Below are 27,525 nucleotides of genomic sequence, written 5' to 3'. Positions count from 1 at the left end.
TAGATCGCAATACCTGGTCATCAGACAGAGTATTATTTATCATCGCACAGCCTTATGGGCATCCATGCCGTTGTCAACCAACAAGTGTTTAGTTCACACCACTGCCACCCTTTAGCATGGCTGCGGCTACTATGTCATTGCTATGATGGCTGATGTTCTGCACCATCCAAGTATCATGTAAGTCCGCAGACCAAAAGTAAAGCGCCAATCACTTCCACAATGGGAACTAGTAATTGGTACTAGGTGGTACCATTTCCCTTTGCATTCACCTCCTCTCAGTATATAAAACCATTGTTTCTCTACGAAGAAGAAACACTGCTTATACACTCCTTATTTTTAGGGTATTTCTTGCTGAAAGGCAGCCCGCAGCATAAGATCACCCCGCTGAGCAGAGGCGAAGTAAGGAGATGACCTGAGTTCCCCCTCAGTACGTGGAGGAAGTAGGGCTTCAGGTATGGGGTGGGTTGACCCAAAGCCTCTCTCGCCTAGCTTCATTGGGGAAGGGTTTTCATGGGGCCTCCCTCCCCCTGACTGTTTCGGCCTACTCCCCATTAATTTTTCCACAGAGAAAAAGTCAAAATGTCTGCAGAGTGCCCAGCAAAAGCAGCTGGACGGAATTGGATCAGGTACGAAACAACTTGGGCACAAAGCATCAACTCGATTTCCGGGAGGGGTCTGGGTTATTGCGTCCAGTAGTGTTAAAAATATTTGATGGAGAAGGAGGTGCCTCCTTCTCCCAAAATTATAGCTATATCTCCCATGGTGCTTTGCAGTAGAGGGACTTTTTAGAAATGTTTCTTCGATGCGAGAGGTTGCTGCGGTTATTCCCATAGTAACAAGGGCTAGCTGAAAACAAAAAGTGAAACAAATGCTATTTGGAAGATGACAAAGAATGAAATGGGATCAGGGTACAGGTGGGGAGACGGAAAGAGGATATATACATATGCGATTGCAGATGACCTTGGCAATAGCATCTACTTTAATTGTTGTTATTATTAGGGTATTCATTGAGGACAGACCTAGTTTAGGGAAGCAATGAAGCACTTTAAAAGCATTAGGGGGAAATTACACAGTGATGGAAGCACAGATACATCCGAGCGGGGAGCTAGCAATGGGGGAGGGCAGGCAAATTGGTAGCAAGTGATCTACAAGCAACCAGTGGAGGATACAGGGGAGCAAATCACCCAGTCACAGGTTACATGGGAATTGAAGGGTGTGTGGACTAAGGTGTTAGGGAGGAGCCATTCCTTGACGATCTCCTTGCTCTAAGGGATAGGGATGGGTGGAGTAATACATGTGGAGCATTCTAACCATCTGTTATGTGCTGTTATCACACACATTAGTATAGGTAGAACATAGAACATTAGAATGATAAGAAAGGGTTCTGGAATGGGGATGCTGTGAAGTTCAGTTATATTATGAATAAAGAAAGAAAAGGATGCATGACCTGATGTGCTTTATTATTATATTAACTAAAGAGTTATCATCACAACAATGGCGACGAGGATAAACCCGATTTAAGTGGAAGAATCACCCGAAGGACAAACGGGGCCGAAATAAGCATAAACAAGGACGTCGGGAAGTAAAAAGGCACAACAAAACAAAACGCAAAGTACGAATGAACTGCAGTTTGTAGAGGCGATCGAGACTTGAGGTAGGAGGATTGACAATGGATTGGATGTGACCTCCAGTGGTGAAATGATGAAAACATAGTTGTTACATGACCGAATGAAATAATTGGGAAAAGCATTATTCGAATATTGAAACAATGTACCTGAATGCGCGTGCCTGATTGTGAGAGGTAAAAGCATAGACGAATGGACCTGTGCGCGTGGGCGTACGTGCCGTAATGAGGAAGTAGCAAAGAAAAATAAGAGGAAAGGACCCGCGGACGTAAGAATACGTGCCGCCATCTTGAAGTGCACTCTCCCTGTTGCAAATTGGTCGGCACAGAGAAGTTTCAAAGCAAAGTAAACAGACATTTAAACACACAGAAGCGTCGGAGGGATAAAAAATTACAAATTGGAATTGCAAATCGGAAGGAGGCGCAATCAAAACAAAACAAGTGGAAAGTGAAAAGTGACACATGTTGAGGATTCCCAAAAGGGAAATACAAAATAGAAGAGGTTCATAAAATAAATAAAAGCCATCCAAACGAAGGTGAAATAACAACATATAGAGTGGGAGTACATGTGCATAGTTTAACAAGAAAGTGAGTTCAGCAGTAAAGTCAAGGAGCAGGAAAGAATATATTTATAAATATTTCTTAAGACAAATAAACTAAGGTAATCGCACGAAAATGTCAATTGAAAGCACACATTCAGCGGGGGATGGAAATGAACAACAAATCATGCCCTAGATGTCAGCAAGCACGCTAATGTCAACGAATCCACTAAATTACTTGAGAAGGCCAAATCCTTTCGCTCTGGAACCGCAAGAGACAGAAGGCCATACATGGCAAGAGTGGATTGAGGAATTTGAGGAATTCCTGAGGGCTGTAGGGGATCAAAATGCGCCAAATAAAATGGACCTTTTCACAAACTTGGTAGGGAAAGAAATAAAAAGCATTATCAAGACAATTCCACCTCAAGAGAGAATGACTTATCCGCTATTGGTGGCTGCAGTCAATGCACAGATAATAATCCCTCTCAATAGAGATTATGAAAGATATGTTTTCAATCAGTGCACGCAAAGCCCTCACAAAACAATAGCTCAATTCGTATTGAGATTGCAAAAGAAGACCACATTCTGTGAATTTACCAACTTCAATGATGATGAAGCAATACAGTTGAGAGTTATTGAAGGATGCTTGTCGTCGCAATTTAGGAAGCACCTGTTGAAGAAACCTCTATCCATGAAGGAAGTATTGGAACTTGCCAGAGTATATGAGAGGGTAGACGCACAAGCGGCCAACATAGAAAACCCAAAGAAGATGGACACTATCGCCGTTATGAATAGAAATATCCAATGGCAGAGGAGATATCCTGGCGTGGGATCACCGAGTCTGATGCGCAGGGGCATGGAAGAAAGACAATGCTACAGGTCTAGCTTTGAGTTTCCTCACAAAGGGCCCTGCCCCGCGATGGGTCAGCTATGTTTACAATGCGAGCAGGAGAACCATTTCCAAACAATATGCAGAGAAAGAAGGAGCACACCGCCCAATAACTATAACTCACAGATAATGCCAAACAGAAGATATGATAACCAAAAAGTTGTAGGAGGAGGAAACCCTGCAGAAAGAGATACATGCCTTATCCCGGGCCGAGACTGAATCCACAAACATCCCGACCAGGGTTTGTTAGAGCCATGGATGACTTACAAATTGAAGGAACGGATCGAAATACGCAAGACTTGAGACAGAGAATGGCAACAAATAATGAATCCCAAAATCAGGAAGGAGTAAGATATGAAGACCCATATGAAAATCCACCGATGTCACCTGCATCATATGAAGAAGAAGTACCACCAATTGATTGTCAACAGGAATATGAATATGACAGGTACAGCAGAGAATATGTAAGGTTAATAGGTGACAAAGAAAGTGGAAAGAATGCAATAAGAGTGGTAGTAAATCTGAATGGAGAAGATATACCTTTCCTAGAAGACACTGGAGCTACAGTCAATGTCATGAGTGAGGAAATGTATAGAAAGATAGCTGGAAAATATCCTCTACATGCCTCAAAAGCTGCAGTCTTCCAATGGGGAGCGGAACAGCCATTGCTGAACAAAGGACTATTTCGATGCAATTTAATCCACATGGGAAAATGCATACCAACCAATATACATATAATTGGTGGGGAGTCATAATGTCGAAAAAAAAATGTCGACTTTCGTTTTTTTTAATTATATATTTATTTTAGGGGTTCGGGAGTAAAAAAAAAGGGAAAAATTAAAAAAAAATTAAAAAAAAGGGGGGCTGGGGGGGGGGAACCCCCCCATTTCGAAAAAAAAAATGCATTGAAAAAAAAAGTCGACATTTTTTTTTCAACATTATTTTTTCGACATTTTTTTTTCGACTTTTTGACTGTCGACATTTTTGTTGTCGACATTATGACTATAAACCCATATAATTAAAAGCCCTGTTGTTGGCAGGTGCCTCATCAGTTGCAAAACTGCAACTAATTTAGGACTTATTCATGTAAGATACAATCAATCTGAGAAGATACAAGGTGTTCCTTCAGAGTCCCAGACCATAAGATTCATGTTCACAGGAAAAGTGGATCTAGAAAGGCTGAAGGTGGAATTCCCAAAATTGTTTCAAGGAATTGGAAAATTGAAAACCAACAGTATACATCTACACATTGATAGATCAATTCAACCTGTCCCACAACACCCGAGGCGCATAGGTTTTCATTTACAGAAAAGAGTATCACAGGAACTGAAACAATTGAGAGATAATGACATCATTGAAAGGGTTGAGAACGGCCCGACTCCATGGGTCTCTCCATTGGTGGTAGTTCCCAAGGCTGATGGGTGGCTTCAACTGTGTGTGGATATGAGGATGCCCAATACGGCCATATTGAGGGAGAGACATCCAGGTCCGAATATAGAAGACATGATCATTCGCTTGAATCAAGCCAGTAGATCTGAACCAAAGTTACCATCAATTGGTGATTGATCATGAATCTCGACCAGTAACTACTTTCAGTAATCTTAGGGTTTATTCAGATACAAGAGACTTAGCTTCAGAGTCTCTTCGGCAGCTGAAATTTTCCAGGAAGCCATCAGAAAAGTGATAGCACCAGTACAGAATGCGTTTAACTATAGCGATGATATTCTTGTACACGGGACGGATCAGGCTCAGCATGATGATGCTTTGAGACAAGTGTGCAGATTATTACAGGAGAGTGGACTAACCTTGAATGCTCAGAAGTGTGAAATAAATAAAGGAACTCTAAAAATCTTTGGGCACATATTCTCGGAGGATGGCATGAAGGCAGATCCGGAGAAGGTGGGAGTGATATTGGACTTGAAACCTCCAAGAGATGTAACAGAACTGAGATCTTTGCTTGAAATGGTAGGATATTGTGCAAGATATTTGCCGGAATACGCTACACTTATTGATCCGTTGAAGCAGTTACTGAAGAAAGAAGTGGCATTTATGTGGAGTGAAGGCTGTGAAGAGAGCTTCAAGAACATAAAGAGTGAGCAGGCAAATGATAGACAATTAGCATACTTTAATCCAAAATGGGACACTGAAGTGATTGCTGATGCTAGTCCAGTGGGATTAGGTGCGATTCTAGCACAAACAAATCCAAATGAGACATCAGAAGACAAACAAATGAATGTTGTTGCTTATGCTAGTCGAGCTCTAAGCGACATTGAGCAGGCCTACTCACAGGCAGAGAGGGAGAGTCTCGCCGCTGTGTGGGCCTGCGAAAAATTCAACCACTTTATAATTGGAAAGCCTGTCGTACTTGTGACAGACCATCAAGCATTAATTTCACTATTCGGGAATCCAAGAGTCAAGATACCCCCCAGAATTGAGCGTTGGGGTATGCGATTACAGGAATATGATTACAAGATCGTACATAGGCCAGGGAAAGATGCAAATCCAGCCGATTATTTGTCAAGACACCCAGTGAACATGGTAGATCAGGAAATGCAGATGGAAGCGGAAGAGTATGTGTCGTATGTATCATTAAATGCATTGCCCATTGCAATAACGAAGGAGGCATTCATGGACAGAAGTCAAACTGATCCTATGATAAAAGTAGCAGTTAGACTCACATGGACTGGGAAATGGCATTGCATTGACCAGGAAAAGGGTTTGGAAGAGGGAGATATGAAGGATTTGAGGAAGTTAGCGAAAATGAGCAGTGAACTGTCCGCAACAAAAGAAGGGATACTGCTAAGAGGGAGCAGACTCATAGCGCCGAAGAGTTTGAGGAAAACCTTAGTGATGTTGGCTCATGAAGGGCATAGAGGGGTAGTGAACACAACAAAAATTCTGAGAAATCAAGTATGGTTTCCATGTATGGATATGATTGTAGGAGATACCCTGCAAAATTGTTTTGCCTGTCAAATAACAACTCCTAATACTCAGCCAACACCCGTTCAAATAGTGCCGCTGCCTACAGGACCGTGGGATAGAGTGGCTCTGGATTTCTTTGGACCACTAGAAGAAGGAGGGTTTCCATTGGTAAAACAAGTTCAATCCACAGCGTTTCATCATGTAGTGGTGATATTGGATGAACTCTTCAGTGAGTGGGGAATACCGCAGACAGTCAAAACGGACAATGGAGCACATTTTCAAGGTCATGAATTTAGTAAATTTGCAGCGCACATGGTATTCAAACATCAGAAAATAACACCTTTGTGACCACAAGCAAATGGGATGGCGGAAAGATTCATGAGTACCTTAAAATGGACTAGACAAAAGGCCGTTGTGGACAATATGTCGTTTCCACAAGCGGTTTCACAGATGTTAAGAAGCTACAAAAACACTCCCCATGAAATGACAGGACACTCTCCATCAGAATTGATGATCAAATACAAGCCACGAATTAGACTTCCTAGAGTGGAGGACTATAAGGCTGAAGAGGACAACGAAATCAGAGAGAGAGATCAAATGAAACGATTGAAGACCAAAGGATGGGTGGATCCTAAAAGGAAGGCTGCAGAGATAGAATTACAGGATGGTGATGTGGTGGTAGTCAAACAGAAGCAGCGAAAGAAAACAGACTCTAAATATCGGCCGACGCTGTAAAAGGTCAAAAATATAAAGGGATCTATAGTCACGGCGACTGGTAGTGATGGTGAAACAACCAGAAATGTATCCTTTTTTAAAAGAATTGTACAAGATGAATGTGAAGAGAAAGGGGGTAAAAGGGATGAGTTGAATAGCTCTGACACGGACATTGGTCTAACATGGTTATATGCGGAAGAAGGGGAGTTGTTTGGTTGTAGTGCGGGGTATATCCAAAGTGAAGGGAGAGAAAGTAGTAACGGGGATATGAATTTGAGTGGAGTGAATGATGGAAGTAAAGTCTCTTGTACTGAATCAAGGGACATGAACATTGGTGATGAGTCCTGGGACTTGAACATGAGAAGCAGATATCAAAGAGTGGTTCGCAAACCAGCAAGGCTAATTGAACAAATGTAATAGTTGATAGCTCGATAAGCATTTAGATGATAAGTAAGGGGGGGGTTGTTATGTACTGTTATCACAGACATTAGTATAGGTAGAACATAGAACATTAGAATGATAAGAAAGGGTTCTGGAATGGGGATGCTGTGAAGTTCAGTTATATTATGAATAAAGAAAGATAAGGATGCATGACCTGATGTGCTTTATTATTATATTAACTAAAGAGTTATCATCACAACACCATCCTTCTGTAGTCCCCATCAACTACCCCTGCTCTTACATTGATGCCATTGCCTGTTGCCAAATCAGACTTTGGGGTGCTCCTCCGATAGTGCCCCTGGGAATTATGAGCTTTAATTCTGTTGAAAGGAGCACTCTGTATGAGATGGCCTGGTATAGAAGCTTGGCCTTGTTCAAAGTGAGGATTACTTTCAATGGGGAGGCACTATCATGGGTGGAATGGCTGGGTCGAGTCCTGTTGATCCCAGTTTTGGCACAATCTGCCACAGGCTGATGGATCAACAAAGGTCTTGCCCAATATAAATGTGGTTTACAACACAGCTGCTGCTAGCATCTGTAGTATCTTGCATGTTTGTGTGTGAGGTGCTGCTTTGTGAATGCTTGTGGAATGTGGAATGCAAGTGGCTGGGAGTTCTGAGAGTGGCTGTTGCTAGCCACTTAAGCTTGGGAGCTTGGACCTGCAGGATGTACTCTCCTTATGTTCCTGCCTGACCTTCTGCTGTAACTTGAAGTAATAAAGTACATCTTTCCTTTCGCTCTTACTGGCTCAGCGTGGTCCCTTCGGGTTGTCTCCCATGCCTGAATACCTCATTTTGGCAACGAGAGATGTTCCAAGGATAAGCCCATGAGGGGGGTAATGTGGAAGGAGTTAAAGGAAAGTCAGTTGGCAGGTTCTGGGTGTCTGTGCCTTTGGAGGTGAAGTGCCAGGAAGGAGAGTGGCAGTGCTGATAAATGAACTGGATTAGATTTATGCATTGCTGTTCCAAGTCCAAGAAGGAGCAGCAGGTGAATGTCCTGGCAGTTAGTTTGTGGTGCCATGTGATGCAGAGGCGCCATCCTGGGGATCAGAGATTTGAAGATGTGAAGACGGAAAAAGTACCTGTTGACTGCTTGGGAGCCAGAAGGAGTTTGTCCCCTTTTCGGTGCAGGCATGGGGGTGTTGGCCCTGGATGGTCCATGTGGTGCTGGATGACGGTGCTACACCACAGAGAACGATGATGCCATGGGGAGTGTCCTGTGAGGTGCAGGGACTGGAATGTGTCCATCGCAGAGAATGGAGTGACTCTATGGAACATGACCGCTGTGTGGCTCATGTAGAGAAGACTGGTGGGACTGATAATCTGGAACTGAGATCGAGGTGGGAAAATTCGGCTTCTGGTGATATTGGAGAGGGCCAGAGGGGCCCATTGTAGACACACGCTTGGCCGTTTGCTCTGCGTTGTAGCTCTGCCGTTGCTGGAACGCAGGGGGCCAGTGCCATTATTTCCCCCATCAAGCATCTAAAGTGGTTTTGAGGAAAGGACTTCTAAACATCCAGCGCGTGTTGAGCTGAGAGCTGGATTTGTTTTTCTCATTGGACTGAGCGGGTCGTGGTCTCTTGAGGAGGAGAAATCAAGCTATCTGCCAGACTCGATGTGTATGTCGGATCGTAGAAAATAAATGTACAAAATACTTTTAATGTGTACAGGGGCTGCTGAGTCTTTTATGAAGATTGAAATTACGTACTTTATTGATATGTTTTTGGCAGCTCTAGAGGAGTCGAGACAATACTGGAAATGTTTAAATTACAATTACTAATGTGTGGTTCTGTGTTTATCTATCGCGGCAGCACAGGGAAGTGGTACTTAATATCTTTGCTGGTCGTTTATTGCCTCTTATTAGGGGACAAAGGTTTACTGCTGTTCAAGGTTTTGCCAGCAACGATTGTCCAGCAGTGGAGCCGAAGAGAAAGAGTTAATTGGAAAGGGAAATCTGTACATGTGTGAAAATAATGTTTGTAAAACATTTGCTGCATGCGTTGGGTTAGCAGTGTATGATTAGGTTAGTGCCTGAAGATGATAGGAGTGCAGATTATGGTGAAGTGAGTGGCATAGTTGTTTAAAGGGGTGTATGTTTATAGCGTGTGGTGCAGGAACCACAGTAGTGAACTCAAGAAATGCAATGATGTAAAGCATTGAATTCAATTGAGAAGAGCTCATTGCAGTTTGTTTAGCTGGGTCTGCAAATTACATTCATACCAATGTATTTAGAATTTAGAATTTGGAATTTGTATATGAATTTCATCAGTATGTCAAGTGTTAGGGTGTACAATTGTTTACAATATGAGCATGTATAGTATGGGTAAATACATGATGGTAACATGTGAGGGTGTAATTAGTACATCAAGAAGGATCTTTTGCATATCTTCGAGTGTAGAGATGGACACTGTTAGCATTTTAGGATGTAGTATACTGTGGGCATATATAAGGGGTTTGGGTGAAGTTAGTACCCCATGAGGAATGGGGGGTGTTGTTGGGGAGTAATGGGTTCACCACGAGCATGTATGTTTCACCATTAGCAGAATGCGTTTAATATCTGCCAGGGAATGTATATTATATTCAGAAGTTATTTGTGGGTAGTGCCTGATCACCACTACCCTCTGGGGGCTTTTGTTTACTTTCTCTCTGTACTTGCATGATTGAAGTGTTGAAATGTTGTGCTGAGGTTGTAGCAGTGGAGTGTGTTGAATGTTCTGGCAGTTGTGCACGCGGTGTGGAGGAGTGGTAGTTTGAAATGCACGTTGTGAGTAGGAGTTGTTTGGGAAGCACTAGTTGTGCTAGAAGGTTGTTAATGTCAGGGAGTTGACATTAGTGCACAGTCGTGCAGGAAGCTTGAAGTAGTAGTGCACTAGTTGTGCTTGGAGTTAGTTAATGTCAGGGGACAGACATTAGTGCACTGTTGTGCAGGAAGTTTGAGGTTGTACAGAAATTAGTTGTCATAGTAGTTAATTAACATCAGGGAGGTTTAGTGCACAGTGGTGCAGGATGTTAGAAGTGTTGTGGAGTTGTGTGCTTCAAGGAGTCGTTTAATGTCTGGTGGTAGACAGTGCACTTTTGTGCAGGAAGTGAGGAAATGCAGTTGAAGTTGGAGTTTTGATGTTTTAACACGATTTTAAAGACAATTGTAAGTATACTGGAGTGTCACTTGGGCATAGGAGTGACTAACCTGTGTCTGGGTGGGAAGTGTGGTTTCCACGTTCTTGGACTAGTCAACCACGTACGTGGGTTCTGACATGGTGCTCTCATGCAGTTAGGTTTGTTTAATGTGTTCTTTGTCTAGTGAATGATTTTTCTTTGTTCTTCCTTTTTATTTGTTCCTGGGGGATGTGGATGTGGTTTTGAGTGCTTTTGGTTGTGGTGCTTGTGGGTGCTTGTGGGTGCTTGTGGTTGGTTTGTAGGGCCTGTGGTGCTGGTGGTTGTGCTACCAGAATATTTAGTAGGTGATTGGTGGTGGCATGACAGGATTTTGTTTGTGTGACTGGTTGCCCTGTGTAGTTGAGCGGGGTTGCGCTGAGGGGTGGCAGACCTAAGGCCCTGGTGTAGCAGGCAGGGCGTAAGGAGGTTATGTTTTGTTTGGATGGTGGTGGGTGTAGGTAAGGTTGCTTCTCGTGTGAAGTGGTTTATACCCTCTTGTGGGTAGTCCGTGCTTGGGTGTGGCAGACAAAGGGCCTGGTGTGGCAGGCCATGGAATAAGGGAGTATAGATTTCCCTTTGGAGTGTGAGCTTTCCTGTTGTGTTTTGTCATCTGTAAGGTTAACCTGTTGGTTCTGAGTGGTTGTGTTAGGTTGGTTCTTGTGTTCTGTTAGGGAAGGAAGTGTGTAGTATCTTGCATGTTTGTGTGCAAGGAGCTGCTTTGTGAATGCCTGATGGAATGTGGAATGCAAGTGGCTGGGAGTTCTGAGAGTGACCGTTGCTGGGCACTTCAGCATGGGAGCTTGGACCTGAAGAATGTACTCTCCTTATGTTCCTGCTTGACCTTTTGCTGTAACTTGAAGCAATAAAGTACATCTTTATTTTTATTTTTATTTTTTATTTTTTTTATTTACGAGATTATAATCACTGAGGTGAGCAATAAAAGCTAGAATACAAGAAGACAGTAAAAGAAGTCAAGGATTTCTAAGCAAAGATTTGTTTTAAGAAAAAGAAAGCTAAACAAATAAGTCCATGGTCACCTAGTTCATGCTAGGTTCTTAACCTCGAGTCTGAAGTTCGTTAATTATCAGCGAAGATCTGATCCAGAATTTTGGCCGCAGCTATTGCCCATGATGAACTGGCTCCTCCTATTAAACGAGTCCACCAAAGTTCTTCTTCTGCTATTTGTCCCTTGTCCAAGTGGTGGGTCAAGTATGGAGTTCTATACTGCCTTGTTCCTGGGCAGGATAATAGGAGGTGCTGAATTGTTTCAGCAGTCGATTGTGAGTCACAAAAGCGACAGCTGTTGGACGCTGAGATTCCTCTTATGTTCAATATCTCGTTTGCTGGCAATAGGTTAAGCCGAGCCCGTAGAAGGGTTGTTCGCAGTTTTCTTTTCGGGTGCCTTTTTAAGAAGGTTTGAAGATCGTTTAGCTTTCTCGCCGTTGGTGACAGGTGCAATGTCAGTTTATAGTTTGCAGCTTTTTCTAAAGTTGCGATCCAATCGGTCTCATCTAGACATTTCTTTGTTTTTATTGGGTTCTGAAGAAGTTCTTCAATAGAACTGCCACTTTTCACCAAGTTTGCTTTGCATCCATTTTCCCATAGGGACACCATTTTGCAGTGGGCAGAGATCATCTCGATCTTTTCCATTGTAAAAATTGGTAGGCTGGATGGGTCAATGATTTTTCTATATAGCATTATGCTGATTCGAACGACGATTGCCTCAAGTGACGTTAAAGACAGTTCACGTCTAATCAGAACCATTGGCGTGGATTTTGGTAAGTTCAGAATTGATTGCCAAAACAGGCTTTCCAGAACAGTCTAAAGTGATTTCGGAAGAGACGGCATAGCATCTGCGCCGTATGTAATTGCAGGAATCACTTTCTTTCCTTTTGTACTTACCGGCTTATCGTGCTCACTTCGTGTTGTCCCTCAGGCTGCATAATTCATCAGTAGCCAGAACAAGACCTGCATTTTCAAGACTGTTAGCTATATTATGAGTATGTTAATGCCTTTCTGTTTTTTATTGCGATTATTCAGTTACAATTGTTCAAACATGGTGTGCAAAGGTTTCAAATTTGAAATGATTAGGCACGTTGGTGATCAAAATTTGAATTGTGGCATAAGGAACATTAAATATAAAACTGTTTATCAAGAAACAAAATATAATCACTTCAGTTTAAATGTCTCAAATGTACGCCAAGGGTTATGTATGTACGATCAAATGAAGAACTTCGCGTTTCTTTGATGCTAATATTATTTTCTATGTTCTGTCTATTTCAGGTTTTCATTAAAATACTACAACTTGACAAAAGAAATCAATACCCTAGAAATAAGGTACAATACATTCAAAATAACTTGGTTTACTGTTTCCGTCTGCACATGGGCTCTGATACTTCTGCAATTTGACGAATAAAAGTCTTGACAGATATTCTATTATGTCTGTGGGCTGAATTCGAATACCGCCTTGTTCTCAGGGATGGAGCTGTCAGAAGCACTGGGCCTGATTCATGGAGAGATCTGACAGCAGAAAGTGAGGGGCTCAGCACCGACGCATTCTCCTCTTGCAGTCCCTCATTCATATGAGAGTGGAGGGGCCTGTTGCAGGTGCAAGCTCTTCTATGTATATCGAAATATCTGGGAACCTGGCAATGCTAATATATGTAGTTTCCAACTGAACCCAACTGGGGGAGGGGCTAACATCAGTCCAAAAATCCCATGCTGTCCATGAGCTCATTTGCAGTGACAGGCCTGCAAAGGGGGTGCAAAAGTCTGCCCACGCCTCCGGAAATTGACTAAAAAACATAGCCCGGGCTCTGGTTGGACTGCGTGTGTGAAGCTCTCCCCCTGCACATGGTTTCCAACAGGGGAGGGTGGCCGGGCCTGGGGAGGGGGGCCACAGGGATATCGCAGTTCAGGGCACCACTCAGGGAACATTGATTCCTGCCGCCTGCCTGCAAGTTCTAGGGTTGGGGAGAGACTACCCACCTGAAGAAAACCGCTGATGAAGCTTGCCCTCTGTACAGAAAAAAAAACACTAAGCCCTTGAGGGGCCTCCCTAGTTTGGTGAAATGTGTTAATACAGGGACATAGAACTAAACAGGTAATTGCACTCGCCCCATACCTTGCTGAAATCCCCTTTGAGACAGGCCATGTTAGGTGACTTTTGATTTGATTCTGATTAGTTCTGATTTTGAGTTTTCTTTCCCTTGATTTCATTTTTTATTTTCCTTCTTCTACTTCTTTTCTCTCTTCAAATGAGTTATTTTAATATCTTTGGGTGCTGTTTATTTTAATTGCTGGTTTTATTGTTTTGAGTATTAATCTGGAATGCATTTCTAAAAAATGGTTGTACAATTTTAACACAATAAATAAAAAATAAAAAAATAAAAAAAACAGCAAAGCAGACATCCTTGGACTTTTGGCTTGTTCTTATGAAAAGGAAGAGTTGCTCTGTTTTCGGAAACTTGGGATTTTCTGTTGAGTTCGTTTTTCCCTCTGTAAAAATAAATACGTAATGTTCGTGTGTTTGACCCTCAGGTTTGCCATGTCCAACCAATTCTACCCTGGCTCCGCCCGGAACTGGTTCACGCTGGACTCTGTTCAGATTCTTCAGGATGCCCGCCTCCCAGGCGCACTGTTCCGCATCCCGTACGCCTCGTCTCCCGCAGAATACTCATTTCACTGTCAGCTGGTGGGCACCAGTCAGCTGTATGACGCAGTACTGATCCCAACCAACGCGGAAGCCAAGGCCTGGAACGTTCACATCTCCCAGTTCCAAGTGAGTAGCCATGCCAAGGCAGCGACTTGTCCAATAGCCAGCTTCCAGCATAGCCCTACTTAAATAAATTAACAATTCACAAGCAGAGTGGCGCTATATCGGAATACACAAGCACGTTTGCCAATTTGCAAACTGAACGTTTTATTTCTCTGAAAGGATGACAAGGAAAATGTGATACATTGAACGAGAACTCTATTCTTGGTTGAGAAATAGTGTTCCAGGTTTATAAATACCTCCGAACCGTCTCACGCTGTCGTGTTGGTTCTAATCATGGCGCGCTGTGAAACACAATGGCACGCTTTAATGTACCCAGATGGAACCAGTGGGCAATGCCCATCTTATTTTGCAGTGAAGGTAAACAAGCAGGCTTCATGGTGTGATGACTTGGCACACTGCAATAGAGACTTTCAGTTCCAAAAGCAGGACCACCTCAAATCGTTGCCCCCTGCCCCCACCAGGAAAGAAGACTGTCTTACTTGAGGAAATGGGAATGCGGTTAGTGCCCCAGGCACGTCCTATAGGTCTACGGTGTAGTATCCGGATACCTCTGCCCAATTCACTGTAGTGTCGCTGCATATTCAGGTTAACTAATAGGGCAGGCAAAGGTACTGTATTACATTTGCAACATGTCCTCTGCTTTTACTGACATATGTGCTGCCCTTTATGTGCCTTCTTTCATTCCTTCCATATTTATACATTTTAAGGGGACTCGGGGGTCTAAGGGGCAGCAGCGAATGTTAGTGTAGATGGCACACATCAGAACTCCAAGGTAGGCGCTGCCAACTGCTTCATCTGCCTTGGCTCATATTCATAAAATGTGTATTTAGGCACCCAACCTACTCACACTGTTTTTGTCTGAAAAGTTGGCAGTTACATAAGACTATTTACAGAAATGGATGTAATATCTTGTAATTAGCTGAACTCTACAGCACAATATCAGGTTAGCTAGTTCTATGCTTTCTGGGGCACATTTGGGACATTCTGGGTACTACATACGGGAAGGAAAAATACTGCTGGTTTTACATTTGTAGCTCTTAGGTCTTGTTTTCTTGCATTCCTGCTACCCTCGGCATGCTGCGCGCGCACCCTTCCATGAAGGCCCACTTTAGCAGGGATCAGAGCTAAAGAGAAGCAGTGGTTGCCTGTACACTGGCGAGGCAGCCATACAGGACTAATCCATGGGCAAAACAGATAACATAGAAGGCAGGCTTGCCATTAGCCTCTAAGGCCCAAGTTATAACCCCAAGCATTCGTGCCGTTTTCACTACTTTTCTTGGACCAATGAAGACCACTGGCAAGTACTTGATGAGCCAAAATGTTCTCGCTTGGCTCTAGGTCCAAGGCTAGTCAGGGTTATCAAAGAAATGATACCACATACTACTACGCCTGCATTAAAAGCACAGCTGTCAACCCTGGTGAAGCATGCCTTATTACTGATGAAAAACAAATTTCACTCCTGGCTGCTATAGACCAATTTCTTAACTTTCCATGGAGCCAAGGTGTTGAGTCCAAACTGACTACTGATATAGAATAAAGAAAGAACAAAGAAAGAAAAAGAGTTTGCCAGGGCCCTATTGAGGAAGACCAGCTCCCTCCTTGAGACAGCTGGGTTGCTTAGCTACAGCCAATGAGGGTTCACTTGTTTGACCATAAGCGGAAAACAACACTTAAAACAGGCTGAACGGCAGCAGCATTCGTCTTTCTTTATAGCCCTCACACCCCATCTCAGGTGATGCTCCTATCCTATTGTTCACATGGCTGGGACCAAACCAGTGAGACATTTCAAAATACTACTAAATTAATATATATTTGAGCAGGTCTCACCTGCAGGTGGTTTCTAAATGCTGTCACAGGACGGGCTCTTTCTTCCCCAATTGCCATTGCATCCTGTAAGGTAAGATTTTCTTTTTGCTGCTTTTCTCCTGTAGATTTCTAGGGGACACGCTTTCTTTTTTTTTTTATTTATGATCTGGCTTTGTGGAGTTAGTTAAGCCTTCTGCTTTACTTCCCCTGCTTTTGCTCATTTTTATTGGGAAACTGATAAATGAGCAAAAAAAAGGGAAGTAAAGACTATCAGTACTGGGAGACCATGGGCCTCATTACGAGTGTGCCGGTCCAGGAACAATGGTGCTGGTAAGCCTACCAGCACCGTTTTTACCGGACCGGCACTCTACGAGCATGCGGGCGGATGTCATCCCGCCTGCCAGGGTCAGAACTGGCGGGCGGAACGGCACCTACCCGGAGAATTTCACAGAAGCACCGGAACACCAGGGTCGAAATCCCCTGGTGATTTCGCAAAGCCAGGCACCGGTAAATATTGCAAGTCCGGCAGCAACCCGCCGGTAGGGTTACCGCCAGACTTGTAATGAGGTCCCATGTCTGCCTTAATGAATTTCTGGTATGTTTAAAGTGGCACACATTACCGTAATACAACTTGTCGTTAGGATAATTTGTATCCATATAACTTTTTCTTTTCTAACTTTGTAGATACAAATGCAATGTGTCCAGGATGGGCTAGTGGCAGTGGATATTTCTCTACCTTGTTTCTTTACTTTTCTGCACTTTTGCATTTTAACCACATAATGCCATAAAGAGTACCATATACTCAAAATAGCTGTGCCTCAGGACTTTTGCCTGTCCTTTGGCCATGCAGTCCTGAAATCTCGGGTCCAGAATTGCTGTATATAGAATGCCCTTTCCTGAGAAAAACATCTACTTTCCAGGCAATGTGGTGATCTGTGTGTCTGGCCGGATGTGGGTTCTTGAGTGCCCCTGAGTGTCTGTTGCTGGGCAGATTGTGTGGCCAGTGACTATCCATAACTGAATACACGTGGAAGTACGGGTTAAGTACCGCTTCGCTTGCGAGGAATGCTGCTGCTTCTGCTTTTGCTGTTTCCTGCCTGTCTGTGGATTGACATCAACAGATACAAAGCCTGCATTCTGGCCCGCCCCTCACTCACGCGACCTGAGGACTTCCTATAATACAAGCTTGCATGCACACAGCACGCGCGCACATGTGGAAGTACCGGTAAAGTACTGCTTCGCCTGCGAGCAAGGCTGCTGCTTCTGCTTTTGTTGTTTTCTGCCTGCCTGCGAATTGACATCAGCGGATACAAAGGTGACTTTGGACATTGGGCCCGCAGTTGGACGCTCCTTAGTGATTCACCGGACTTGGCTGAGTGACTGAGTGACTCGTTGCTACTCCTTGTAGCAACTTTGCTGATTGCTTGTTTTTCCTTTTGCAGCCCGCCTTCTGGCCCGCCCCTCGCTCACGCAACCTGAGGACACGTGGAAGTACCGGTTAAGTACTGCTTTGCCACTTAGCCGCGAAGCAGGGAGGCTGCGCTTAGTTGCTGCTTTTTTCTTTGTGTTTGTGTTGCAATTTCAGTGCAGTACTTGAGTGTTCCATCATCACTCTTGGCAAAGCACCTTCTTGACCAACTATCTTGGATATGGCATATGCCGCATACATGTTGAAAACTGCCATGCCTGGCCAACCGTGTAATAAATTGACGACACCCTTTAATATTGCACCTACTGTAGGGTCACATATTTTTCAATCTGCCCAAACAATTACCCCCACATGTGCTCGACATTTTCTAAAATATCCTGCACCCCTCGAAACTTGCCGATAACTCAATCTAAAGAGGCTCCTTGGGCAATTCTGACGTCAGCCCTAGCGTTTCCGTCAACTTCCTTATTACACCTGCACAAGCCTACAGTAAACAATCCATGTATGCTTCCAGTGACAATTTGTGATCGAGTTAACCCTCATCCACTATCTGATAACACGATTCTAGATTCGGTAAAGGGAAGCAGCGTGGCGCCCGCAGCAGTTTTCCCTCTATCGCCAATCTCATTTCCAGCTCTTAGCAATGATTCGTCTGGCATCTCCATTTATGCAAGCCAGTGCGAATCACCAATCTCCATTGTTGACGAGGAGCACATTCAGGAATCCAAGATTGTCACACTAAATTCAACTATGTGACAAGCTCAATCTTTAGTAGACTCCTTTATCCTGCCGGCTCCAAGACCTCCTAGACCACCTTTGAGCGACCCCACTCCACACCAACTTGATATGTTGCTACCGGTCCTAGTGGCAATTAACAACACAATTACGAGTCTCTTGAAACTATATGAAACTTTGGGCATAAAATGGTCCAGAAAATCGACCCAATTCGAGGAGTTAGTGAAGTGGCTAAATGCAAATCAAATCCCTGCTGTTGCCGACATGACTCATGCTCCTTTTATGCCTAAAGTTTCACTTGACACCTCTGATCATGCTGCAGATTGTAATAGTCAAGCGTTTTTGCTCATCGTAGAGATCCCATTGGGCCCCCCTGCTGACTCCACATGCCACATACCAGCCATTGCCGGCATAATCTGCCACATTGAGCCCAATCCTAATACAAATGTACCGCAGCTTGTGGACGAGTCATGGTCGTCCTCTGAGTCACCGACTCTGTGCACACCTATCACCGGCCCTGTGGAGGCGTGTACACCACAAAGCTGGGGTTCAAGTATGAAGCGCGGAGCAAACCAAAAATCAAAGACCTCTAAGCACCCATTGAAATGACTGCGGATCCTCATGAAAAAGTCTAAAAACATGGCTGCCTCCAAAGCTTTAAAAATCACTTTGAATGCTTTCTTTCAAGCATTGTATAATTCATCCAAGCTTACACACACGAAGTGCTCTAGTCAACACCAACAGCCACTAGCGCCTTTGAGAATACCTAATTCCATCAACAACCAAAGTCATGACATTCCGATTCCTAATGCGACAAACAAAGATATGCATCCCATTTTTTACTCTCCTCTCAATGATCTTATTTACTCTATTGAGCAGGAGAAGGACCATAGAAATCTCCCTCCTCAAACCAAATTGACCAAGAAAGTAGTCACCTTTGACATTCCTGAACAAGTGTCCTCTTTAGTAGGTCAGGATCAAAATCAGGAGTCAATTGCAGCCCTAAAACATATGGTAGATCAGTACCTGGCCAAACGGGTGTCCAAGGCAAATATACATCAAACCAGTGCATAAATGAAGGCCCTAGAGCCCACACGTTCACATCCTGGCTCAGGGTGCAGCTCCTGGTCGGATCAAGAAACAATTGTTCCCACACATCAATCAACAAAGACGAAAGACTGCTCCAGGAGTTATGGTGACAGGATGAGTGCAAGGGATGAGCACCCCAAAATTCCACCAAACAAGTCTCTTCTTCAGAATCCCTCGAGACATGCACATCCCTGGAACTCACCGTGCCATACCCTTATTATGAAGTGTAGGGATGGGCAATTTCCAACCTTTGATCTTAATAGGCGCAGTGTCTTGAACATCTTTAGTGACGTTGTGGAACTCGAGGACATAACTACAACTGATATTGAGCAAACCAAGTTTATCTCTGATACCTCGTGCTCAGTGGTCAGGCTATGGATCCCTTCTGGAGTGGTCATGAATACCACCTAGCAATCCATATTGCATTTATTTGCAATGGGATTCTTAATCGCATAGCCACCAGGCCACAACAAGAAATTCCAAAACCCAATATTTATCTGGGTTCCCAGTCAACATCTGATCGATGGGCCCCAACTCTTGAATATTCAAATAATTAACCATCAATTCAGGAGGGAATCTCAGTTCTAAAAATTGCAAGTTGGAATACCCGAGGCCATTCACATTTAAAAACTTCCATTGAAAATCTTCCTTGCGTATACCATAATATAGTGCTACAAGAGACATGGCTGGCCTCCTCTCCGTTATCGGATAGCTATGACTCAATTTTGCTTCCAGCAATTCTTGGCAAAGGTAGACCATCATCTGGTCTCTAAGTGGCAATAAATACATCATTAGGCCTTACAATCTCACCCTTGGCATCAGAGAGTGCTTATATCCAGCTTGTTAATATTACCTATCAAACTCAATCAATAGCCCTGGTGAATGTGTACCGCAATCCAGCAGCCATGGTTGACGAAGCCTTTTATACTGGCTTAACCAGAATCCTTGAAATGATACACACGCATCCACACATCACCCAAACCATCATCATGGGTGATTTAAACCTCGATTGCTGGCATAAAAAAACGTGCAACTAAAGAGGTGATCACCTGGACCTCCTACATGGAAGACCGTAATTTCTTTATGGTTAATGGGGCTGTCTCAGGTGACATTCCACCTCATTACACCTGGCACAGGGGGACGAGCACCAGCATCATTGATTATATCTATGTGGATGCACAAGTGTTACATCGTATTCAAAAATTGGTCATTTCTGATATTGATCATAGTGATCATAGGCTTCTATCTTTAGAAATTCTTTGGAATTCATCTTATTCAAAGCATTATGCCTACAATCAAGAGCTGGTCATCAAATCAAGAACAAGGCTACGGCTGAACCAAAACAAACTTGCTTCATTTCAGAATTCAATCGAAAAACACATTTCAATTTGTCAACCATTGCAATATTCTGATCTATTGAAGCCATTCACCAATACCATCACCATTCCACATAAAAACCGTATTCAACATAACCATATTTAAGATCATGAGATCCGTGTCAAACGTGCTGAAAATAGGCAACTAAAAAAGCCACTCTTGCAGAGCAATTCAGGTTCCTGTTGGCAAGAAATTAACTCTGCAAAATGTTGCTATAAAAATTGGCTGAGGAATAGAAAATCTCTAATGTTCCAGACTGATAGCGAAGCCATGGCAGGCACCATGCTGAATAAAAACTCAGCTAACATGTGGCAGTTATTAAAAAATCATTCATGTTGCACGCAAGTCGATGCCCAGATCAATGGTGTCAAGGAGCAAGATTGGATCAAACATTATTCTGATCTGTACGCCGATGAGCGATACTCCAAACTGCCACCAACTGAACATTCAGTGACGCCTTGGCGAGTAGACTTCTCCCCAGATGTCATAAAATACCTGATTTTGAAAGCTAGTACATCTAGGGCGGCTGGGCCTGATGGCCTAAATAATACAATCCTTAATTCTAATCCAGCTGCATGGGCCCAGATCCTAGATACACTATTTCGAGAAGTCTTAAGATCGCAAACGGTTCCTTTATCATGGAAGACTTCCATAATTATTCCACTCTTCAAGAAGGGGGACCGTAGTCTACCTAGCAATTACCGCCCAATCGCATTATTAGATGCCTCAGGATAAATCTTGACAAAACTTATCCTGAGAGATTTTAATGCGTGTACTTTGAAACACCATATGCGAGATCCCCAACAGACAGGCTTTGTTGCTGGTATGGCCACTAACATCAACTTGCTTTTGTTTGCATGCCATCAAATCCCAATGCCAGTCAACAAAACAAGCCCTCTTTATCGCATTCGTAGATCTACATGCGGTGTTTGACTCAGTCTCCCGCTCCATTCTGCTGCTAAAGCTGAGCAGAGACCAGTGTCCCCCTCACGCTGTTTGAGGTTATTCAAGCTTTGCACTCTAACACCTCCATCCGAATTAGATTGTCTTTGGATGGTTCACTGTCGTATGAGATCCAGACAGCACGAGGTCTGGCGCAAGGGTGCTTATTGGCTTCTGCAGTGTTTAACTACTTTATTCATGATGCCAGGCAAACCTTTGAAAAGGTGATCTCAGACTCGCCAAAACTTAATAACCAACCAATAAAAACACTTATGTATGCGGACGACCTGGTCCTAATATCAAAAACGCAGGTAGGACTACAAAACCTACTATCAGCCTTACAGCTGTACATACAACAAAATGAACTCCAAATAAATATAGGTAAAACTCAGATCGTGACCTATTCGCCAAAAAGATCTGGGCCTTCATCCTTTTTGTGGTCCATTAATAGAATCCCACTGACTGTCGTGCCACAGTATATTTACCTTGGCATGTTCTTTGAAGGTATTGGTGATGCTAGTAGTCACATGGAGCAAGTGGAAGTAAAACTAGCCACAGCCATCTTCCAGGCAAAAATCATTATGTATAAATACAGTAAATTTTCCATTAAACCAGCATGGTTCTTCTGGACCATGAAGACAGTCCCATGCCTTTTGTATGTGCTTGAAACATTATCAATCAAGACTTGCTTCCAATTTGATAAATGGGAGGCCAAATATTGGAAACAGATTTTACATCTACCGCAATGTGCCTGGGTTAGATGTGAGCTGGGGCTGGTTTCTCTCCAAGCGCTTTATCACTGGCGTCTATGCGCACTTTTCAGAAAATGTCTCATGTCCACAGACCAGAACGTCATTCTAAAAACCTTGTCAAATTATGTATTTTCTGCGAAACATTCCTTTGTGACTTCATGGTTGGGCAAAATTGATCAAATCCTGGCAGAGACAAATTTCTAGATCGATCTGTTAGTCACCAATCCTGATAAAGCCAAAGCCAAGATCCACAAGTTAGATTGGATCAAAACAAGAGAAATATGCTTGCAATATCAAGAAGGTGATGCTTGCAGATTTCCACCCAAAAAAGTGCGCACTCTTCCGCCGTATCTGGTGAGAGCCCCTTTGGTGATATATTGCTCTGGAATTCTGCGCTTACGCTTTAATCTGTGGCTCACAAAGGATGTTCAAGCAAGGCGAAAGTTGCTACCTTTACATCACAATTTTTGCCGCTTCTGCCTAATAGCAGAGACACAGGAAACTCTATCACACCTGGTAACAGAATGTGTATCATTGAGAAGTCTTAGAGAGAGACACATTTTCCTGCCATTGCACATATCTGGGAGGTCTGGAAGGTGATCAATGTTGGGCTGTGATTCTTTCTTCCTCATATATGCCAATTCAAATTGCCACTGTTAATTTTTTTATAATTTTAAAACTGGAATCTTTGATGAACTGACCGTTAATTGGTTACTACTGTTATCAGTGATCACTCAATCAGTTTAAAATGAATTTAACAATATATGGTGCATACAATGTATACAAGGATTGATACCCTTTATTCTTATTTTGTATTCACATTGTATGTTTAACTTGTTTTATCTTGTGTTTTATTTTGTTGCCACATATATGGCAATATTTTATGCATATATCTTTTTTCGTAAACATTTTTGAAAGGTTGATTAATTTCAGCTAAATCAAATAAAAGAAAGAATAAAAAAAATAGCCACTGCTAGTTTGAATCATGCAAATCCTTACCCTCTGTGGATATGGAGGTGCTACCAGTCCAGATCTTGGATAAAAGGAGGACTCCTGCAGCCATTCGATAGCCATTCGATAGCACATTGTTGCAGCCAAGGCTCCTTCAAAGAAGTGCATTCTGCTGACGACCAGTGGGCAATTGTTGCAGTTGACCAGCATCAACTCCAGTGCCATCCCACTGAAGCACTGCTCCTCTGTTCTGATCTCAATAAGGCCCTCATCAGTGCTTTGAACCCTGGACTGGTGGGAACAACCAGTCTCAACCCCTGCTTGAGGATCCGTTCCTGCTGAGCCTATGCAAATGTCTGTGGACCACTCTCCTGGGATACTTCACTTCAATCATCGCTGTTCTGAGCACATACTTGGAACTTGGAGGATCATCAACTTGTGCTAGAAGATGTCTGCTGGTTTCATCCTTCTGGTCCCAACAGAAGCCGTGCAGGGCATGCTCCTTTGTTCGCCAACCGAAGATCACCTGTTACCGCTTGGCCATGATGACGCCCGTTGAATCCCGTCTAATTCACTCCCAGACGGTCTTGAGAGGTTGCCAGCTTTGCAGAAGTCTTTTTCATTTGGCCACAAGGGTGATCAGCTGGACAGTGCCTGGAACCAAGGTACATTACTGTATCCAGCCAAAACTAAATCCTGTGTCCAGAATCGACCTCTGCATCCACGATCACTGGGCCTCCCCTGCCTGGACCAAACACTGAAGTACATTGCCCCAATGGATTCTGAGGCTTCCTGGTCCTACCACTCTCTTGCCTGACCCAAATTGGTGATGGCCTATTCTAGGATCCCTCATAAGCCTTCTTTAGTGTAGTGGGACTGAGAGCTACTTATCTGAACTTTTCTTAACTTATGGGACTCTGAATCGCCACTACTAACATTGTCCAATCAAATAATAACCCTACTTGAAAAGTAAATCTTTTGGAACTGATGATTTCAGGGTACTAGGCCCCAAACCATCCCAGGGCTGGACTTACTAAGTATTAGGGAACTATGTTAGTGGTGCTCTTAAGTGTTGCTACTTTATGTTCTGTATATGATTACTTACCTTAATTTCACTGGTTTTGAATTAAATCCTTTTGTATCTTCTCACAAGAGTGAATGCATATATGTATGTTATAGTGGTTATGTGACAATACTTGCCTAGAAGTTTTAATTGTTTTGTGTGTACCTTAAAGGCATTCTAATTTGATTCATACAGCACTTTTTTTACTTATACGTAGCACCTATGAGTGCGCGGGTTTGCGAGTGACCTTCACTTGCACTCACCGGTCCTCGATGTTCTGCTCTGGTTGGTACGTCACTCTGCTTCAGCTTCGTGAGCCCCGCTCGCACTTCAGGTGCTTCTCTGCACTCGCCGGCAGATTCCCTTCCACGGACACTGGCAGCGTCCTTTCTTCTTTCTTCTTACTCTGCAGCTCCAGCTTCATTCTCCCAACCACAGAGGCTCCCACACCAGTGGAAATCCACCGGCCCAACTCGCCCTGGGCTCACAAGTCTTCTGGGTCATCTGCTGGCCTCTCCAACACAGGCCGCCCTGTTGGTCATCCTCTCGTTGCTCTCTTCCTCTCCTCTTATACACCTGAAACCACTTGACAGGTTGCAGGTGTGAGTTCTTAATTAGAATTGGCTGAGTGTAGTTAGAGGGACATGCCTGATCTTCACAGTACATTGCAGACATCTTCCTCGTCCCAGTACTAGAGTGATGAAAGGAACTAGTGTTCATTACTTCTAGTCGACATGTCCCGCTGATAACAAGACAAAGAACCAGCAGCTATTCTTGCTACCTTCCACAAATCTCATGGAGAAGTTAATATTCTTCTTCAGACAATGTAAATCCAATGCCCTGTGTATGAGCAGTATATGTGGACAAAATGCAGGTTGCTTATACATCACCTGGATAATGGACTGGCTGTCAATCCCAAAAATATGTTTTTATAAGCTCCACACAATTTCTATTGTGACACAGATAGGGAGTTGTTCCCGAAAATGAATGTCAGCAGCTAATTCGATCTCCATTCAACCAATCTGCCAACATGTGGCACATAAAAAGAGTATCTTAATCCAGGATGCATTTCTGTAATGTTTGTGGTCCGCTCTGTTCTTGGGGCTTTCCACTGCATACCCTGAAGAATTTCACTAAAAACCTGTCCCACACCTTCAGGTCTCCTTGCACCCCTTTACCTGGTCTCACAATTGTAGCCCTTACTAGCCTAGGTAATGATATACTCAGTGGTATAATCCGAGTAGCAGCTGTAAAAGCAAGTTAAGGTGCCCAATCAAGGACTGTAATTGCTGCGGTAAAGCCTTTTTTCCTATAGAGACAGACTCTAACCACTTGCCTAAAATCAGTTACTGTAGCCGCTGTTAGTGTTCTTCTTTCAATATGTTTAACACTATTGGTAGAAAGGAAAGGGACATGGTGGGTTCCTTTACTTATCACACACTAATGAGCATTCTGGCCTCCCTGCTACACTTCCAAATGAAATCTAGAACTTCAATCATAAATAGGAACGGATCCAGATAATCTAGGACCACTATCAGGCCACTTCCATGCTTGCACTGCCACTCCAAGATGGAACTACAATGCTGAAATACTGCCCAAGAATTAGCTCAAGGAATTGGCAGGTAACAGTCATAATAGCACTCTCCTTCGCTAGCAAAGCCCAATAGATGGCGACTGTCTGGTGAACTGGCAACAATCCGAATCCTGACTTGAAGGCTGCTTTGACCAGCAGTGGCCCTGATCGCCCCCTCTCATCAGGAGCCCTGCTAGCACAAATGATGCATATGAAACTGTACAGGGCTATTCACCTAGGTGGCAACTGACTGAGTTCCCTTCCAGAAAAAAGAAATGGTGTGTCAATGTATATTTTTCCATCTCCTCCTTCGGTACCTATTCCAGAGTGGCAACCTTAAAGTGTTTCCAGGGTAGCTCTGAAGAGGGCCCGGCCACGCTGCCCAGTGCAGGTTACTTCCATATCCTATCCAGCAGGGCTGTGGGTATTCCCTTTGCTGATGTTAGATTCTTTACATCTGAAGGTTCCGTGGGCCACTTGTAAGGTATCACAGTCCCGCTGGAAAACCACTGAAATGTGAATATTCTTTCTGCTTCTTGCGGATAATGTGCCCAATGTCTCAACTAGGCCGGAGAAAAGTGTAGATTTAGGCAGGGATGGAAGTATCAATTTCTGCCCTGCTGTCCTTTTTTCAAATACCATTTCACTGGTTCTCTGCTTGAGGGGTCGCTTCTGATTCTTGTGGAAATTGTCCTGAAAATCTATCCCCCTGTCTTCCTCATCTTTGCTTGCCAAAAGTTATCCCGGACGTGGTTGTTTTTTTTTTTTAAACTGTTTATTAGCACACACAAGCAAAGCACATACTTATACATGTTCAAAAGTTACATACAATATGTTGTACACAGTTATGCATGGTCCGAGTCTGGTCTTTCAGTTTCGGCTTTATCTAATAGATACTGCTTGTACCTGGCCCAGATATTTCTGGGTCTGGAGGCGGGCAGCACTGAATCTATATAAAGCTCTTCCGTGTCGTTTGTCCATAACATGTCTTTGTCCCAATCCGCCTTGGCTGGGGGTGTCACACTTTTCCACTTCATTAATATTCTCCAGCATGGAGTCTGGCATGGATTCACATGCTCATGAATATTCCCTGTCGTCAGGCTGGGAATCCTCGGTAAAGAAAAAATCAGTATCAGTTTCGTTTCTGATCTTTCTTCCTTAGTAGTAACCAATCACTGGTCTCTGGGTCATACTGCCCCCAGCCAATGACAGCCCTCTCCCTAAGCCCCGCCTCTGGCAGCCATCTTCAGATTTTTACCGCACGCTCAAGTGTTGGGAGTCCTCGTGTTTAGCTCTCAATCTTTTTTGCTGCGTTTTCGCACTTTTTCAAAGAGATTTTCTCATTTTTCGGTCAAATAGAGCCTCAAGCTCCACCGTTTCTACATCCGATCAACGGGTACCCGTTTTGGATTTTTCTACGCCCCTCAAGGGTGAAGTTTTCGTCGAGTCACGCTTCTTGGAGGAGTCCAGAAGTTTCTGTGGCCTACCCCGGACATGGCCCAGGAGAAAGGAAGCTCGACGCCCGGAAAGCTGTTCAGGGTTTGCCCTGGATGCCAGCTGCAGAATGTGTTCAAAGAGGACGAGCATTCAAAGTGCCTCTTCTGCCTTCATGAGGATAAAACGCACATGGAGAAGGACTGTGCGTTTTGCGCGAACATGTCGGAACGGACCATCAAGGATCGACATCTTCGTCTCTCCAACTGGCTGGAAGGAAAGAGCCCGTCAGGTGAGAAGAAGAAGAAGAAG

At 43.6% G+C, this 27,525-nt stretch overlaps 1 protein-coding gene across 2 annotated transcripts in view; it reads left to right on the top strand.

The window, feature by feature from the left end:
* Window positions 1-27,525, top strand: part of LOC138513937 (V-type proton ATPase subunit S1-like) — a 645,312-nt gene that overhangs the window by 574,919 nt on the left and 42,868 nt on the right. For both annotated transcript variants that reach the window (XM_069629102.1, XM_069629103.1), the window contains exons 8-9: window positions 12,568-12,621; window positions 13,825-14,065. In XM_069629102.1, the coding sequence (XP_069485203.1) occupies window positions 12,568-12,621; window positions 13,825-14,065 (295 nt within the window). The remainder of the gene's footprint in view (window positions 1-12,567; window positions 12,622-13,824; window positions 14,066-27,525) is intronic.

Source organism: Ambystoma mexicanum, chromosome 12 (assembly GCF_040938575.1).
Source record: "Ambystoma mexicanum isolate Mex_15411 chromosome 12, UKY_AmexF1_1, whole genome shotgun sequence".
NCBI lineage: Eukaryota > Metazoa > Chordata > Amphibia > Caudata > Ambystomatidae > Ambystoma > Ambystoma mexicanum.
The sequence above is the reverse complement of the archived record's forward strand: the minus strand, read 5'-3'. Positions and strand labels throughout refer to the sequence as shown.